This window comes from Mustela lutreola, chromosome 4 (genome assembly GCF_030435805.1).
Source record: "Mustela lutreola isolate mMusLut2 chromosome 4, mMusLut2.pri, whole genome shotgun sequence".
In the NCBI taxonomy this organism is placed as follows: Eukaryota; Metazoa; Chordata; class Mammalia; order Carnivora; family Mustelidae; genus Mustela; species Mustela lutreola.
In genome coordinates, this window is record NC_081293.1 from 133,352,858 (window position 1) to 133,369,593 (window position 16,736).

Here is a 16,736-nt window from a genome sequence, read left to right on the forward strand (position 1 = left end):
GTAAGCATCATAGTGGATGAACTATTTAAAACTTATTTATGAGCAGGAATATGAGAGGAGTGTAGATAATCTGGGGAAGTAGTCGTGTTATCTCACGTATAACCCTGGGAAAGCCTTCTCTCCCCCACATTGAACCATGCATGATTACATGGACGATCTCATTTCATTTTCTCAATAACTTTGTGGGATCAGTGTAATTATGATAACAGCCGTTTTGTGAATAAGGACACTGAGGCGAGAGCTACAGAGCTACAGAATTTAGGACGTCTTTAAATTAGATTAAAATTGGGCTCTTACCAGTTGGGAATATATATATGTAGATAAAGATGTGTGTATGGATACTGATGTATAGACATATATGCAGTGTGCTCTTTGGTTTCCATAATATAACCATTTCAGAGCCTTTCATGTCAGCAGGGATAGAACTTTTTAATCAATGCATAAATTTACATATTCATATGTACCATAATTAGTTAGACATTTTCTGTCAGTGGACATTTAGGCATTTCCAGCTTTGGGCTCTTCCAGATAGTGCTATGATGAACTCTCTTGCATGTACATTTTTGTAAATATCTCTATAAATACCCAAATGTAGGATTATTAGGTCAAAGGCATTGACATTTAAAATCTTTTTTTTTTTTAAAGATTATTTATTTATTTGACAGAGAGAGACAGAGAGGGAACACAGCAGATCATGATCTGAGCCAAAGGCAGATGCTTAGTGACTGAGCACCCTGGTGCCCCTGACATTTAAAATCTTGATAGCTATTCTCAAATTATGCTTTTCCCCCTTGCTTTTCCAAGAGCATTCCTTTCCGTGTATTCTTATGAACACTAGATGTTTCAGTCTTTTTTTTTTTTTTCTCTCTCAACTATTCTGTGGGTATTCGAATACCTGGTATTTCCTTGTACTTGAAATTTGCTTCATTTTTAATGAAGCTGAGCATCTTTACACCATTTACTGAACATTAATATTTCTTCATTGAATTCTACTTAATTTCCTTTTCCCTGCTTATACATGCAGTTGGTTGAAGTGCTGACGTTCTTTGTATATTATGCATATTCATATTTCTTCTTGATATTTAACAATTTTTCCTACTAATATTTGATTTTTCTTATAATTTAATTATGGCATATTTTGTTGTCTAGAAATTTTTAGCATTGAATTTTAATCACATAGCTTGTTCATTTCTTTGAAGATTTCTAGGATCTGTGGCTTTGTAGGAACATCCTATCTAGCTGATTAAATGTTGTCTCATATTTTCTTTAGCACTTTTAAAGTTTATAAGGTTTTTTTGTTCTTAACCAATTGAAATTTTAATTTTGCTATTGATAGGAAATAGGATTTTTTTCCCACAAAGATATCCCATTCTTTCCCACTATTTATTAAATAGATTGCCCCAACTAATTTGAATAGAAAAGTAGAGCAGTAGAACAGAATAGGACCCCAAAATAGATCTTCCTGAGGGTCCAAACTATATTGCTTTAAAAAATGAAGTTTTATTATATGTTTGATATCTTATAGGGTCTGATTCCATTGTACTCTTTTCAAACAGTGTGTTAGTTTTCCATGAAAAATGTGAGTGGGGTTTAACTTTGACTGCTTTGTATTCATAAATTAAATTTGGGCAAACTAACATTTATAGTAATTTAAGAGCATAGATACCTTTAAAATATTAAGAATTTTATCCAGGAAAATAGTGTGTCATTATACATATTTAGGGCTTTTTGTATTTTCAGTTAAATTTTATAGAGAAGGATATCCTTACACATTTATAATTAGTGTTTCCTGGGTATTTTATGTATCTGATCTTTTCTGTTATACTTTCTAAACTGTTTTCAATTTTCTTAATATTTTTTGGTTACTTTGTAGAACTCTTACTGGTTCTAATAATGTTTATGTTAAATCTTTTGGATTCTTCAAGTAAATGACATAGCTTTCTCTGCACCTAATGAATTCTGGCTCTTCTTTGAAAAAGAAAATTTATTAGATTATTACATGTAATATATATTATATTATTTATAGATTTTTCCTATGTTCCCACATAATTTACCAGCCTATGAGCAACCTGAAGATGAAAAGTATCTTACATTCTTTCTTTCTTTTTTTTTTTTAAAAGATTTTATTTATTTATTTTTCAGAGACAGAGGGAGAGAGAGCGAGCAAGCACAGGCAGACAGAGAGGCAGGCAGAGGCAGAGGGAGAAGCAGGCTCCCCGCCGAGCTAGGAGCCGCATGCAGGACTCGATCCCAGGACCCTGGGATCATGACCTGAGCTGAAGGCAGCTGCTTAACCAACTGAGTCCCCATTATTTCTTTTCTACAGAATGAAATAGTGGTATAGTCCTCTGATTGCTAGCTACCTCAAAAATTGCTTAAAACACCATTTTCCAATATGGAATCATACAGTTAATTGCTTTATTTAGTTTCAGGATACCCCCAAATGAACTTTATAAACCAGACCAGTTGAAGAAGAACACTCTGACAGCAGAGTATTTTGGAATCCTGAAAGAAGTCAGGAAGGTGTTAATTTATTGGAAACAGTTCTCCCGTACTTATATTTTACACACACACACACACACACACACACACACACACGAATACACACATATTTATTGACTTACTCTCTGGTAGCAAAATTGAGCTCTGTTCCAGGGTGGATATCAATTGAATCTTTGTTCTGCAGTCAATATATATTCTTGGACTTTCAGCAGATGTAGACAAGCAGCAGACATCAGTGGAGTAATTTCCAGTCATATCTGCCAGTAGTTTGCAGGACATGTAAGTTACAGATCCAGCTAAAATTTTTTTGTGTGTCTTTAAAGATTGCTCTCCTAGGCATGTTGCTTTGTAGTTCACTCAGCTGTCTGTGTTTTCTAAAAGAAATGGATATAGGTATGGAATATTTTTTCTTTTTGGACCTAGGACCTTATATGTGAAATGTGCATTCTAGGTCTTCTACACTCAGATGTAGGAATTCTTGTTTATTCTTTAAGACTCATCTCAAATATTTTGCCCTTCATGAAATTCTCTTTCTCCAGCAAGTGAGAAAGATTACTTGGCATATTCATCTATTACATCAGGTATCACGTTATATACTGTGTTGTTTACATTGATTTCTGCATCCCTGCTAAGCTGTGAGCTACTTGAGACTATACCTTCTCCAATGTCCACAACTTCCAGTGTCTGACATGGAGAAAGGTACAAACCCTATAATTTAGAAATATGCGTTTGGATGCAGTGATGTTTATTATGGTGGGGAAGTGTGGTAGAGACCAAATGAGTGGCTTGAGGCCATGAAAACATGTTGAAAGTCAGAAAGAAAAACAGTACTCATCCTGGTACAAATATTATAAATGACATGATTTTGATGAATTTGTACCACACTACATCTGCGTCTATATATACAGCATATATTCCTGATTTATAGGTTACCATATATAGCATAGGAAAGTTGCCAGTTTTCCAATAACATGAATGTAGAACACACCTGGACCAGCAGGACCAACTTTATTGGCAACAGATTTGGTTTCTTTCATCTCTGACCTTCTGTTCTGCTTTCTTTTTAAATTATAGCTTCTTATGTATAGTAAAGCTTCACCTAGATTTTAAGATTTTGAAGACATTATAGAGTTTTTTCAGGAACAGTTTAGATACTTAATATTTATTGAATTTAATTTAAAAATGTTAGTTTTTATTATTACATGTTCATTGGACTTGGTGAATTACACATTTCTTTCTTTTAGATATAGACTTGAGTAAGGGATGGTATACCTATTTCTAGTTACTTTTCAAATAGAACAAACTCAGAAGAAATAAGGACAATCAAGTTTTGGTTTTCATAAGTGTTTTTGAAAATGGAGGAAACGATTGACATAATATTTAGCAGAGCTGGTGCCATCCTGGTTCTCTGCAGCTTTTGAGCAGTATTTTGATAGTCATTTTGTGGAAAGGCTCACTGAGAATCTAGCATGGATCTACATGCAAGTAAAATAAGAGAGGACAAATGAGAGCATCGCGTGCTCTGTGCAGTATATATGTGCTACCAAAGCGAGCCGCTCAGTACAGTATAGAAGTCAGTTTCAGTGATTCTGTGACTGAAATATAATTATTGTATTGACACACCACAACGCCGGGGCACGTGTCGGTCATAGCATGAAAGGGACTCAGTGCAGATGTTTGCTTAGGTAGTAGCTTCAAGGTCCTTTTCCATGGTTCCATCAGGAACCAGTAGAGCATTGCAGCTAATATGATATACTCTGATTCCATAAGGGAGACAAACCATAAGTGACTCTTAATCTCACAAAACAAACTGAGGGTTGCTGGGGGGAGGGGGTTTGGGAGAAGGGGGTGGGATTATGGACATTGGGGAGGGTATGTGCTTTGGTGAGTGCTGTGAAGTGTGTAAACCTGGTGATTCACAGACCTGTACCCCTGGGGATAAAAATATATGTTTATAAAAAATAAAAAATTAAAAAAAAATAAAAATAAAAATAAAAAGACCAAATTGAGAATAATTTCAAGATTTCTAGTTTATTTTTTGTGCCAAAAAATAAAACAAAACAAACAGAAAAAAAAAAAGCAGTGAATATTGCTATTCAAATAATACATCCTGTGGTTGCTGTTTTCTCTCAGTTCATTAAAAGTGATAGAACTGCATACATTTCAAAATGTAAGTTTTTTAAAATTCTGATTGAGTTTTCCTTTTCTTAACATCTCCATTGCTTTTAGAGAGAAAATAATTGTTTCAAACAAATTAATGGTACAAAATTTTTAATTTATATATGTTTAGATACTTAGCAGGTTTTGTTTTTTTTTTAAATCAAGAAAGCCTTCTTTCTGGATTGTCATCTTCTTGTTGACCTCCTCCTACAGGTTTTCAGCACATACTCCAATGAAGACTATGACAGGAGGAACGATGAAGTGGACCCTGTGGCTGCTTCTGCTGAGTATGAGCTTGAAAAACGTGTAGAAAAGCTGGAACTTTTCCCAGTGGAACTAGAGAAAGGTATGTGAGCTCCACAACATTTGTAATCTCACTATGGCTATTTTAGCAACACAGAAATGACTTTATTTTTTTTCACATGTAGCCTTTTTCCCACCAAAGGGTTGGATAAAGTGTTAATTCTCACGGAGGATTTAATTTGTTTATTAAATTTCAAAAGTAGTTGATATGACCTCTGCATAGATGGTAGACTCGAAGACTCTTCCCTTCTGCTTCCAATGGAAAGCCATCAGCTTTAGTTGGCTGGGATGGTGCTGGGAGTAGGGAGTTATGGGTGAGGCCTGATGTTTGGATGGTATCTCTGCAAAGAGCCAAGGCTGGTGAGAGCTAAGAAGGAGCAGGTGGAAGGGAGGCGGGCAGGTGGTTGTGTTTGTGTTTGTTTTTTTTCATTCTTGGTAGAGAGGGAGTGGTCACTCTGAATGTAGTAGGTGGGGGAGTGCAGGACTTTTGATTTTGGGTTTTGGAATGGAGAATCCTCTGTGAGGGGAGAGGGCTAAGAGAGCAGGGAGAATGGGAGCAGAGGGGCTGCCTTTTTATTTCTGCTCTGGGAATCTTAACCTGCTTGTAGTGGGAAGTGAGGACCCAGGGGCCCAGAGATTGCTGTGTTTATCGTCCTGTAAGATGGGCACCAGGGAATGGACTGGGACTCAGTGAGCAGGGAGATAATCACATCTCAGAGAGCTTACAAAAAAGCAGAACAAACATAAAAACTTGAATGACAAAAAGAAGCAAATGAAAAACCAAGTGAGGATATCAAGTATGGCTTTAGAAGGACATTCTTAAGCCAGTCAACAAACAACAAAAACACTGATTTTAAAATGTAAAATTTCAGTAGAGAGGAATTGAAGAGGAAAAGATGGTTTTGTTGAGATTCAAACTGGTGACCTTGAAGGTCAGGCCTAAGAAATGAGCCAAACTAATTCTTTTAAACAACAGAGCAAACATTCATGAAAAGTCATGACAGAGACCCAACATATAAACTATAGGTGCCAGAAGGGGAAAAGACAACAGAGGATGAGAGACATATTAGACAAAGCACGGAAGAATTTTTCCTGAGCTCAGAAAAGACTGGAGTCTCCTATTTGGAAGGGGTTAGCCAACTGATTGAGAGAGGACTTGAAAAACACCTGTACTTAGGCATAGCCTGGGAGAAGTCCTCATCATCAACATATAAAGTAGGAATTTTACAAAATACTGTGCTCAAATCAGCGCAAACAAAGAAGCAAAGGTACTTGCCAAAGCCACATTATTAGACTAGCATCAGATTTCTCACTTGTAACATTGGACGTGGGAGGCAGACATACAGTTTCACGCATCAAAGAATCCCGTATCTGTCCCAGAAAGCTCTTCTCCTGGTGAAAGAAGGAAAGTTGCTGTATCTAAGGATCTAAAGGACACATCACCTGCCTACTTCCCGATTAGCAAGGAGGAAAAGAAACAACTTGTGCTAAACAGCAAAGGTGAGGGGAAAAGAGTTGAAAACAAATTATTGGGTATAAAATTACTTAGGTCACAAAAATGTAGAGAATACCGGTCGTTACACCAGACATGACTGGTTAATTGTTCCCATTAAGAGACACTTTTCATTTGAGGTTAAAAAGATGTAAGAATGATACTTTTTTCATTCATTTAAAATGTGAAAACCAGTCCTAGCTTATGGTCCATACTAAAACAGCTGTGGGATTTGGCTGTGGGCCATTGTATTACTTATAATAGCAAAAATGAGCATAATCCAAATATTCATTAATGACAGAAAAGGGTAAAATGAAGGAGGCTCAATTCCATGCAGTAGTGTGTATGATTCTTACAAACATGAAATTGATGGGGGGTAGATTAAAAGCAAATCACAGAAGAAGCCATTCAGTATAATTCCATTTATTTAAATTTCAGAGCCAGTGAAAATTAAATGGTGTAACGTTTAGAGATACACAAATAAATGGTTTTAATAAGTGGTTTTAAAAATGGTGGGAATGATTGATACAATATTTAGGACAGTGGTTACCAAGGGAAGAGATATGATACCAGGGAGGGGTACAGAATGGGCTTTTCAGGTGTTGGTAGTATTCTGTAACTTGGTCAGTTTTATTTTTCTTCTTTAAACACAATGTTTTGTAAGTAAATGTTTTCATAGACTCTTTTGTGTTTTTCACAAAATCAAAGTTGAAGCTAGGAAAATTAAGCTAGAAAAGAACTAAATTATTTTCAGTCTTTTGAGAAGACTCCATCCTGTTTCCCCAAAATGGCTGCACCAGTTTGTGTTCCCAGCAACAGTGCACAAGGGTTCCCCTTACTCTGTATCCTTGCCAACACTTGTTACCTCTCATTTTTTGGATGATAGCCATTCTAACAGTCTAACTCTAAAAAGGTGATTTTTCACTGTAGTTGTGATTTGCATTTCACCGATCATTAGTGATGTTGAAAACCTTTTCATGTAACTGGTGGCATTGTATGTCTTCTATGGAAAAATGTCTGTTCGCTTCCTCCGCCTATTTTTAATAGGTGTTTGGTTTTTGCTATTGGGTTGCATGAGTTCTTTATATATTTTGGATATTAACCCCTTACCAAGTATTTTCTCTCATTCTGGACGCTGTCTTTTCATTCTGTTAATGGTTTCCTTCGCTGTGTGGAAGTTTTTTTAGTTTGATGTAGTCCCACTTGTTTATTTTTGCTTTTGGTGTCAAATCCAAAAAGTCTTTGCCAAGACTGATGTCAAGGGACTTACCTGCTATTTTCTTCTAGGAAGAATGTCAGCTTTGAATCCTTTTGAGTTGATTTTTATTTATGGTATAAGATAGGGGTCCAGTTTCATTATTTTATATGTGTCCATTTTTCCCAGCACCATTTATTTGAAGTGGCCATCCTTTCCCTGTGGTATATTCTTGGCTTCTTTGTCATAAATTAATTGACCCAATATGTATAGGTTTATTTTAGAGCTCTCTTTTGTGTTCCACTGATCTTTGTGTCTGTTTTTATGGCAGTACTGTACTGTTTTGATTGCTGTTGCTTTGTGACACGGTCTAAAACCAGGAAGTGGTATGCTTCTAGCTTTGTTATTTATTAAGTTTGCTTTAGCCGTTTAGAATTTTTTTTGTAGTGCCATAATTTTAGAATTGTTTATTCTATTTCTGTGAAAAAAGTCATTGAAATTTTGATAGAGATTGAATTGAATTTGTAGGTTTCTTTGGGTAGTATGGCTATTTTGTTAATATTAATTCTTTGAATCCTTGAGTATGGACAGTCTTTCCACTTATTTGTGTCTTCAGTTATCAGTGTCTTACAGCTTTAAGAATTTCTGATCTTTCACCTCCTGGTTAAGTTAATTCCTAGGTAATTTATTCTTGTTGATGCAATTGTGAATGGAATTCTTTTCTCCTCTTTTTTAAAAGATTTATTTATTTATTTTTAGAGAGAAAGAGGGAGCACACTTGGTGGGGGGAGGGGCAGAGGGAAAGGAGGAGAGAGAATCTTAAACAGGCTTCACACCCAGCATGGTGCCTAATTCAGGGCTCAGTCTTTGGACCCTGAGATTATGACCTGAACTAAAATCAAGAGTTGGATGCTGAACCAGCTGAGCCACCCAGGTGCCCCAGGAATTATTTTCTTAATTGCTCTTTCTGATAGTTTGTCAGTGTGTGAAGATCTAAATATGATACAAACTATATATTATAATACCGAACAGAAAATTTTACTTTTAAATTAAGGAAGCATTTTAAAAAGTAAATAAATTAATGAAGTAGTTAATAAATTAATTACTTTTAAATTAAGGAAGCATTTTAAAAAGTAAATAAAGTATTTTAGTTAAAACCAGGAGTCTGATGTGAAATGCTCTTTAAATGAAATAGTATAAATGGTAGAAGACAAAAGATGAAAAGTAACCTTTTGCTGATTTTTATTATATAATATGTATAATAATTACATATATGAAAACTGTAATGAGAAGCTGAACTAACTCTTATTTTAAAATATTAGAATTGATAAGATTATATGTAAGAGGAGGTTAGGTGCCACATACATATAAGAAAATTTATCATTTTTTCTCTATATTTACTCAAGCACATAAATATGAAAATGGAAATGTTTCATTTACAGTAGCACAAAAAGAACAAAATGCTTATTAATCATGAAAATAAACAATATTTATCTGTTGAAAATCCATCTTTTTGACTCATAGAAGATGTAAACAAATAGAAGGATGTATCATATTCTTGGATGAACAGACTCAGTATGGAAAAGTTCCTCCTATTCTTCCTCTGTGATACCTATAAATTAATACATAAATTTAATGCAGTTTGAATAGAACTGCCATCAGTGTTGATTGGGAGAGCGGATTGCATACTGTAATACTAAATTATATATGGAAAAATAAAGACCTCAGAGAAGTCTGAAAAAGAATGTGAAAAGTCTTAATTTCTTAAATATCTGAATATAATGTAAAGCCTCTATAGTCAGAACAAATCGTATTCACAGAGCAAGTGATCAGTGGAACAAGGTAAAAAATCAAGAGAAAGATGTTAGTATGCATGAGAATTTACTACATGACATGTATGGTATTCTAATTTAGGAGCAATAGGGTGCTTTACAAACTGTTCTGGCATAAATGACATGGAGTTAATATGTATAATATGCTAAGAACCTTCAAAAAGAAAAAAAAAGACAGGGAAAACTCATTAGAAAAACATGGCAGTTTACTGAAGAGGACATCTAATGGTCCATGCTCCTATGAGTACAGTCTCAGATCTCACGAGCAATAAGGGGGAATGCTAAGCCAACATGAGCTTCTTTCCTAAGAGAAAAAAATAAGCTCTGAGCTCATTGTGTGGTGACAGCATCTTTCCTAGTAACTCAGCCTCACAGTCTTTTCTGCCGTTTCCTGGCTGCTGTGCCTACTTAGTGCTTGGCCTCTCCCTAGGAGGAGATAGACAGAGGAAGACCAGGTGGCTCCTGGGTTCCTGGCAGGCACAAGAATCCGTGGCCTTCCAGGATAGGGCTCTGGACTTCACCCATGCCTGACACATCTCACAGAAAGCTGTGCAGAGATGAAATGAGGCATCTGGTCTCAGTGTTGATTGTGTTCTTCCTTTGTCTCTCCGTTATACATCTTATCTTTCAGGCAGTCAGCCCTGGAATTGAGGATGGCTCAAGCTACTATCACTTTTCCAACAATTGGGTTTTCAGCTCTGCAAATCTGAGTAATTTTCCAGTGAGAGCAACAGAGTTGCTAAGGCAGGAAGAAAGATAATTTTACTAAAGCCTGAGTTCAGGCAGGGAAATGCACTTAAAAATGAAGACATAATTTTCATGCAGGCTATTTACAGGAAGGAACCTTTTAATGACATGATAGTACAGAGAATCCACATTTGAAAGGAGTTCTTTGAATGTACTGCATGTGAGAAAGTTTCACTTATAGCCCAACATTGGCTTGACACGGGGTAATTCATAATGAAGAGAAGCTCCTGTAAATACAATGAATGTGAACAAGAATTCAGCTAAATGCTTAATATATACCAGATTTCATATGGGAGAGAAGCCTCATGGCATTATTTAGTGTGGACGAGTCTGCAGTGATCATCCCTTAAACGACCAAGAGCAAACACTCTGGGAGAAACACTTACATGTATGTAAACAGTGGGAAGGCTTTGGGTCATCATTCATCCTTTCACCAACACGAGTAGATTTCCACACCAGGAGACTCTAGGAATATGATGAATGTGGGCTAGAGTTCAGCTGTATAGCTGACCATACAAATAGGACGGTTCCTGTGCGTGTGAGGAAACTTACACATGGGACCAGTGAGGAAGAGCCGTTAGCACAGATCTAATTTTTCTTTTCCCCAGAAAACTCTTACTGGAGAGAAATCCTAAATGTTTTGAAAATTTTTAACCAGAGAAAGCCTCTGGATGAACTTGAGTATCGATACCAGAGAAACAATGAGAATGAAACGAATGTGGGAAATCACATGTGTGCAGACATTTTAAATACAAGGAATGAAAGAACTTCTCCGGTGATGACTTGTACAGTAGTCACCATTAAACTTCTCATGCTGGAGGGGCACCCCTGCCTAAAGTCAACGCAGAAGTACGTTCATCTGGGGATCACATTGATCAGGTCCTCCAGGGAGAACACCCTACGGAGCTCTCTTTAGCACACAACTGAGTAAACAAATCACACTTTTCCCAAACGATATGTAGAATACAGATGTAGGATTATAAATTGGACTTAGAAATACTTAAAGCAGAAGTTGATGACAAGTAGTAATGATCAATGAGATCAGCCCAGTTCAAGAGATTACTGATTAAGAATGCTTAGTGTATTAAATGTTATTGCTAAGAAGTCTTAAAAGCTTCAAGCATTCTGCTGACTGGATGAGCCAGTTTTCCTTTGACAACCCTTTGCTGTTGATTAGAGAGTGTCTGCTTTTTTATGTAGCCCATACAGTATGGTTCCAAAGACTTTGACGCTATCAACCAATAACTTTCAGTGTTGACCAAAAAATGTGGAATGTGAAATCTTTTATTATTATCTTTTATCTTTTATTTCCTTGATGTTAAGATACATATGTTCATGGAAATATGGATAAACACATTATTGTAAAGGAATTTAAAAACGTTTTTGTCAGTTTTGTTCACCAGAAGAGGGACATGGAAACTAAAATGAATGCCTGTCAGTAGAGAAGTGGTTGTATAAGTTATGATACCATCTCAACATGAAATATTATACAATCATTAGAAGTGATTTAAGGCTATGTAAGTTGATATCCATGAAGTATCATTGAATTAGCTGCAGAGAGAACTAGCTTTAATACGATCTTATTTGTATAAAGCAAATAGGAAGGAAAAATGAGCCATTGTTTATACATACATATACATATATGTATATACATTTATATATATGCATATATACATATATATTGTAGCTGTTGATACTTTAAATGCTTGGATAGTAGGAAAGTACTGAAAGACACATGCTACCTTATTAAACATGAATGGGGACATGAACCAAAAAACCAAAGACCATGTAAATGAAGGGGAAATTTTAGATATATTATGATCACATTCATTTAAAATAATATATATGTGTTTTGGTATGTATGCCTTTATGTTTGAAATGTATTATTTAGAGAGGGTGTGTTTTAAGGCAGATTGATTACTCCATGATCAAATTACTGCTTTTTCTTGGGATCGCAAATGAATAGCCAACTGCAGTAATAAAATGAGATTAAACTCACAAGCCTTTTGGGGGTCTCCTGTTTAACATCTTTGCTCCCCAGCAGCATAGAAAAAAATATTCTGCCAAGACAAGTGTGTCATGAATGTGTCATATAGTCCATGAAGAACAAAACTAAAAGCAAAAAAAACCCAGGTCTCACCACCTAATTGTGGGCTAGTGTAAAACTTAGGTTGTTGCATTGTTTTTCCCTTTTTCATAGATGAGGATGGACTTGGTATAAGCATTATTGGAATGGGTGTTGGAGCAGATGCTGGACTTGAAAAGCTGGGAATATTTGTCAAGACAGTAACAGAAGGTGGTGCTGCTCAGAGGGATGGCAGGTAAGCTAACTATGGGTGTTAATAACTAAAATCTTCTAGGAACTTTACTGGAAATTTCTGTCAGTGGTAGCTTTCTTCTTTTGATTTTTTTAGGACAATTATAGAGTGTGTCTCAGAAATGGAGAAGGTTAAAACACTTGAATTACTTTATGATTTGCCAGTAGAATGCCTGCTTTCTTTAATGTATGTTAGGTAAATGGGTGGTTGGGTCTTCTGTCTCCGTCTGTCTCGCTTTGGTACCTATCCTATCCTGTCATCCCTCTGTCTAGTGAGAAATGGGCAGAAACGTGGGTGTATATTGTTTGGGAATATGTCCTGTGGAGATCAGCATATAGTTTTCACTTCAGAAGTATTGAGACAAGTGATAATATTTCTGGCACTTTTGAGAATGACAGAGGTAGAAGGGATAATAGGAACCTTAACCCTGCAATGATGATAATTCTGGAAATCACATTTTTCAAAATGTATTCTGTCTGAAAACACAAGTTCTTGAGTGCTAACTAAACCTGTGGAATTAAATGTTCTGGAGAGGACTCCAACAGTCTTTACTTAAGTGTCCACCTTGGGTAATCTGGGTGGACACCAGCACGTTGACTGATTGATATTTTAAGTCTTAGCTTTCGTCATCTCAGCCTGCAAGTATCTTTAAAGATTCTGATGAGTCCCCACTCAACATTTCTGCTGCATCAGGTTGGGGCTGAAGCAGGGGTTGGCAGTAGAACTAAAAGTAGGTCCAGCATGATGAGGGCCAAATTCAAAGGAAGGTCATCTTATTTTTTTTAAGAGCACAGAGTAACTGGCTTTGATTTTTTTTTTTTTCAAGTTTTAAGTGTATCTCACTTAACCATATTATCAAGGAATGATCAAGTATGTTGAAAATCATTTGTAAATCTCCTGTGGGACATATAGTAGCATTATTTCTTTCATAATCCTAAGTGTACATATTGATATACACAGATACTGTCTAAGGGGAATTAAATTGATTTATTTAAAAGGAAAGCCCCGCCAGTATCGTCTCGTTCCATGAGGTTTGGGACCACATCTGTCAGTAGCCTTATTTGTATAGCCTTCACTTGAATAGAGAAGGTCTGACATGAATCTTTTGAGTGAATGCTCAGTTGAGTGAATGTGTATCACACTTAAAACAAAGTAGGATATTAATATTTGTGTTACAAAATAATTTGTTAACAGTCTTCCCCCATTTTTCAGATGGTTAACGAAATAACCTCTTTACCCTTTCAATGAATTATACAATGGTAGTAGCATAAATTTCCCATTATTGATGTAGAAACTTTCTTCCAAGTGAGCTAAAATTTATTTGTAAAATCTGTGTCATTTCTCTTTAAGTTTCACAAAAAAATTAAAAACTATTCCACAATGATAGGAAATACTTCTTGTTGTTAGTATTCAAATAATATGAAATTATTATGAACCATCTCTCTTAAGTCACATGGGCCACAAAACCAAACCAAAATAGAAATTAATTAAAAAATGAAAAGGTAGAAATTTTAGCATTCAGCACTTAGCCAGTTCCCATTATTCTAAACTCAGACCGTTTTGTTTTCCCACCACTCACTTTTAAAATTAAGTTTGTTTTTCGTTAACCTATTTTTTTACTTGTCGTCCTACATAGGTTCAGTATTTCCACCAGCAGGAGAACTTGGCTCTGTCAGTCCCAGTGTGCATTTCCTCAGACCTTTGAAATGGATGTTTACCTAGGATGATAGTAATCCTGCTGTTGTTACAATAGATGCTTAATAAATGCCTCAGTGAATATACTAAGGAAGGCAATTTGGTGAAATGAGCAGAATCTTTGGGAACATGTGACCAGGAGTCTCATTCTGTTCCCTCTACTTTACCAGATATAGGATATTGAACAAATCAGCTTAATTTTCACGTTATCTATATTGCAGGGTTGCTGTAAGCATTCAGTATGCCTATGTAAATTAAAACCTTCCACAGTGCTGTCTGTGTATGAAACTGTTCTTGAATGAAGTAGGAATAAGCTTGAAATTTATTTAAAAATAGTTATTATGAGAAATGTTATGAAAAACTATAGAAAGATATATAAAATATGTATAGAATCATAAAATTTTAAAAGTACAGAGGAACTTTAGAGATCTTTAAATTCATACTTTTTGTTTTATATGTGTTTACAAATTAAGGATATATATGTGTATATATAGTCTTATTATTAGACCTGTGGAAGTGTTCACATCTTTAAAATTATATTATTATTTCCAGCATTACTGTTGTGCTCATTTGCACAATATTTAAATGCTTGTTGTTTAAAATTTATCAGTGTAAAATAATTACAAAACGAACAGTTGATGCTTCCTCAAGTTAATTTTTTTTGAAAGCTATGTCTACTTGATGGATATAGAAAAATATCCTTTAAGGATTTGCGAAGCACTTTGATCAGTGTGAGACCATTCTTCTGTGGATATGTTTTCTATTTTTCATCCCTCCCCCAACTTCTCTTTCTCTTTCTCTCAAAAAATGTAGAATTAATATATACCAAAATATTGAATGGCTCTAGTCAGTGTGGGCTTTTTTTTTTTTTTTTTTAATTTCAGCTAATATGGAATATTTCATTTTCCTACAGAGAATTTATAAGACATATGTATATATATTAAACTACAACTAAAAATAATAAAGTTATCATGTGCCCTCAGGAAAGTTACTCTTCAGACCTCAGTTATGGACAAAATGAAAGTTCTGGATTAGGTGTTCTTTATAATTTAAAAGGATTAAAGTTTTTTTTTTTTTTTGAACCCTTCTCGCTTACTTTAGATTCTTTTTCTTTTCTTTCTTTCTTTTTTTTTTTTTTAGAGACAGAGAGAGTGTGTGTGCACAAGTAGGGGAGGGGCCAAGGGAGAGAGAAATAAGCAGACTCTGGGAGGCTGGTGGAGCTGGACGTGGACGGCCTGACAGTGGGCTCCCTCCCGTGATCCCGAGGTCATGACATGAGCTGAAATCAAGAGTCTGTCCTTAACTGGAAGAGCCACCAAGGCGCTCTTTGCTTTAGTTTCTTAGTTCTATTTAAGAAAATCATTTCAATTTAATCTCCTATTCAGTCACGTTACCTTCAAGATATGTTAAATAAACAAACTTACAGACTAACCCAGAGCATTCTTTCCTCCCTTCTCCCCATTCACTGCCCCCGCACAAGAAACCTTTTTTGATTGCTTTAACCCCTTCTAAGCATCTTATAAACTCACCATATTTTGAGCACTTTTGAAAATTTGCCGTGTTTGTCTCTAGTGCATCCAGGGTGTGGTTAAAAAGTTTTGAATCTTCCTTACCTTTTGATAGTGTGTTCTGCATTCGAAATTTTCTTTGGTCAAGCTTTTCCTATCTGTCTGTACCTTGTCATATGATGCCTGAAGCATAGGGGTGCTCAGTAAGTACTTGTTGATGAGTGAATCTGAATACTTGCGCGTTAACCACTTTCAGAATGTTTACTTAGGCCTAACATTTTCCTGCCCAACGCCGCTCTCCCTCTCTTCTTTTTCTTTTCTCTCCCTCTTTCTCCTTTTTGTGCTACCCTGCCTCTTACAGAGTAACTTGCAATTTAGCCAAGTGACACGAGTCGGTAGCCATTTCCACCATCTGTTTTAGTTTTACATTTTTAGTAAAAGAATAAGTACAAGGGTCATTAAATAAGATTAATTTTAGTAAAATAAATATTAATCTTAATAAGTACATTTTATTTATTATTAAATAATAAATCTTTTATTATGTTAAAATTAATATTTAGTAAAAATAATGTTAATGATAAAACCATTAGCTTTGCTGCCATCCATTTTACGATTGGTATACAGGACATGAATTATTTCTCCAGTTCTCTTTCATGAATCTGTAAAGCAAAATCAACTTGAAGATACCACAACTGAAAATGCTGGTAGTGGATGGAGTAAGTCCTGACAAACAATGGGAATGACACTGTGCTAAAGAGGCAAATTAAAAATGCATTTGGGATCTGCTTTGTTTCTGGCTCCTAGGTTTGTTTCTCAGGCATTTGCATGTCATCATTTGAGAACACTGTCCTGGTCAGTAGTTTTTGAAAAAGTTATCAAATGTGAAAGGAGGGTGTTATGTAGTTTTACCTTCATTCCAGCCTCTCAGGGTTTTCAGAGGATTTTAATTGTTCTTGACAAGCTTTGGGTAGCAACAACACGTAA

General features: G+C 35.5%; 1 protein-coding gene across 11 annotated transcripts in view; it reads left to right on the top strand.

Annotated features, from left to right (window-relative positions):
- Positions 1 to 16,736, top strand: part of PPP1R9A (protein phosphatase 1 regulatory subunit 9A) — a 304,701-nt gene that overhangs the window by 154,890 nt on the left and 133,075 nt on the right. For all 11 annotated transcript variants that reach the window (XM_059171151.1, XM_059171154.1, XM_059171155.1 and 8 more), the window contains exons 3-4: positions 4,876 to 5,008; positions 12,432 to 12,552. In XM_059171151.1, the coding sequence (XP_059027134.1) occupies positions 4,876 to 5,008; positions 12,432 to 12,552 (254 nt within the window). The remainder of the gene's footprint in view (positions 1 to 4,875; positions 5,009 to 12,431; positions 12,553 to 16,736) is intronic.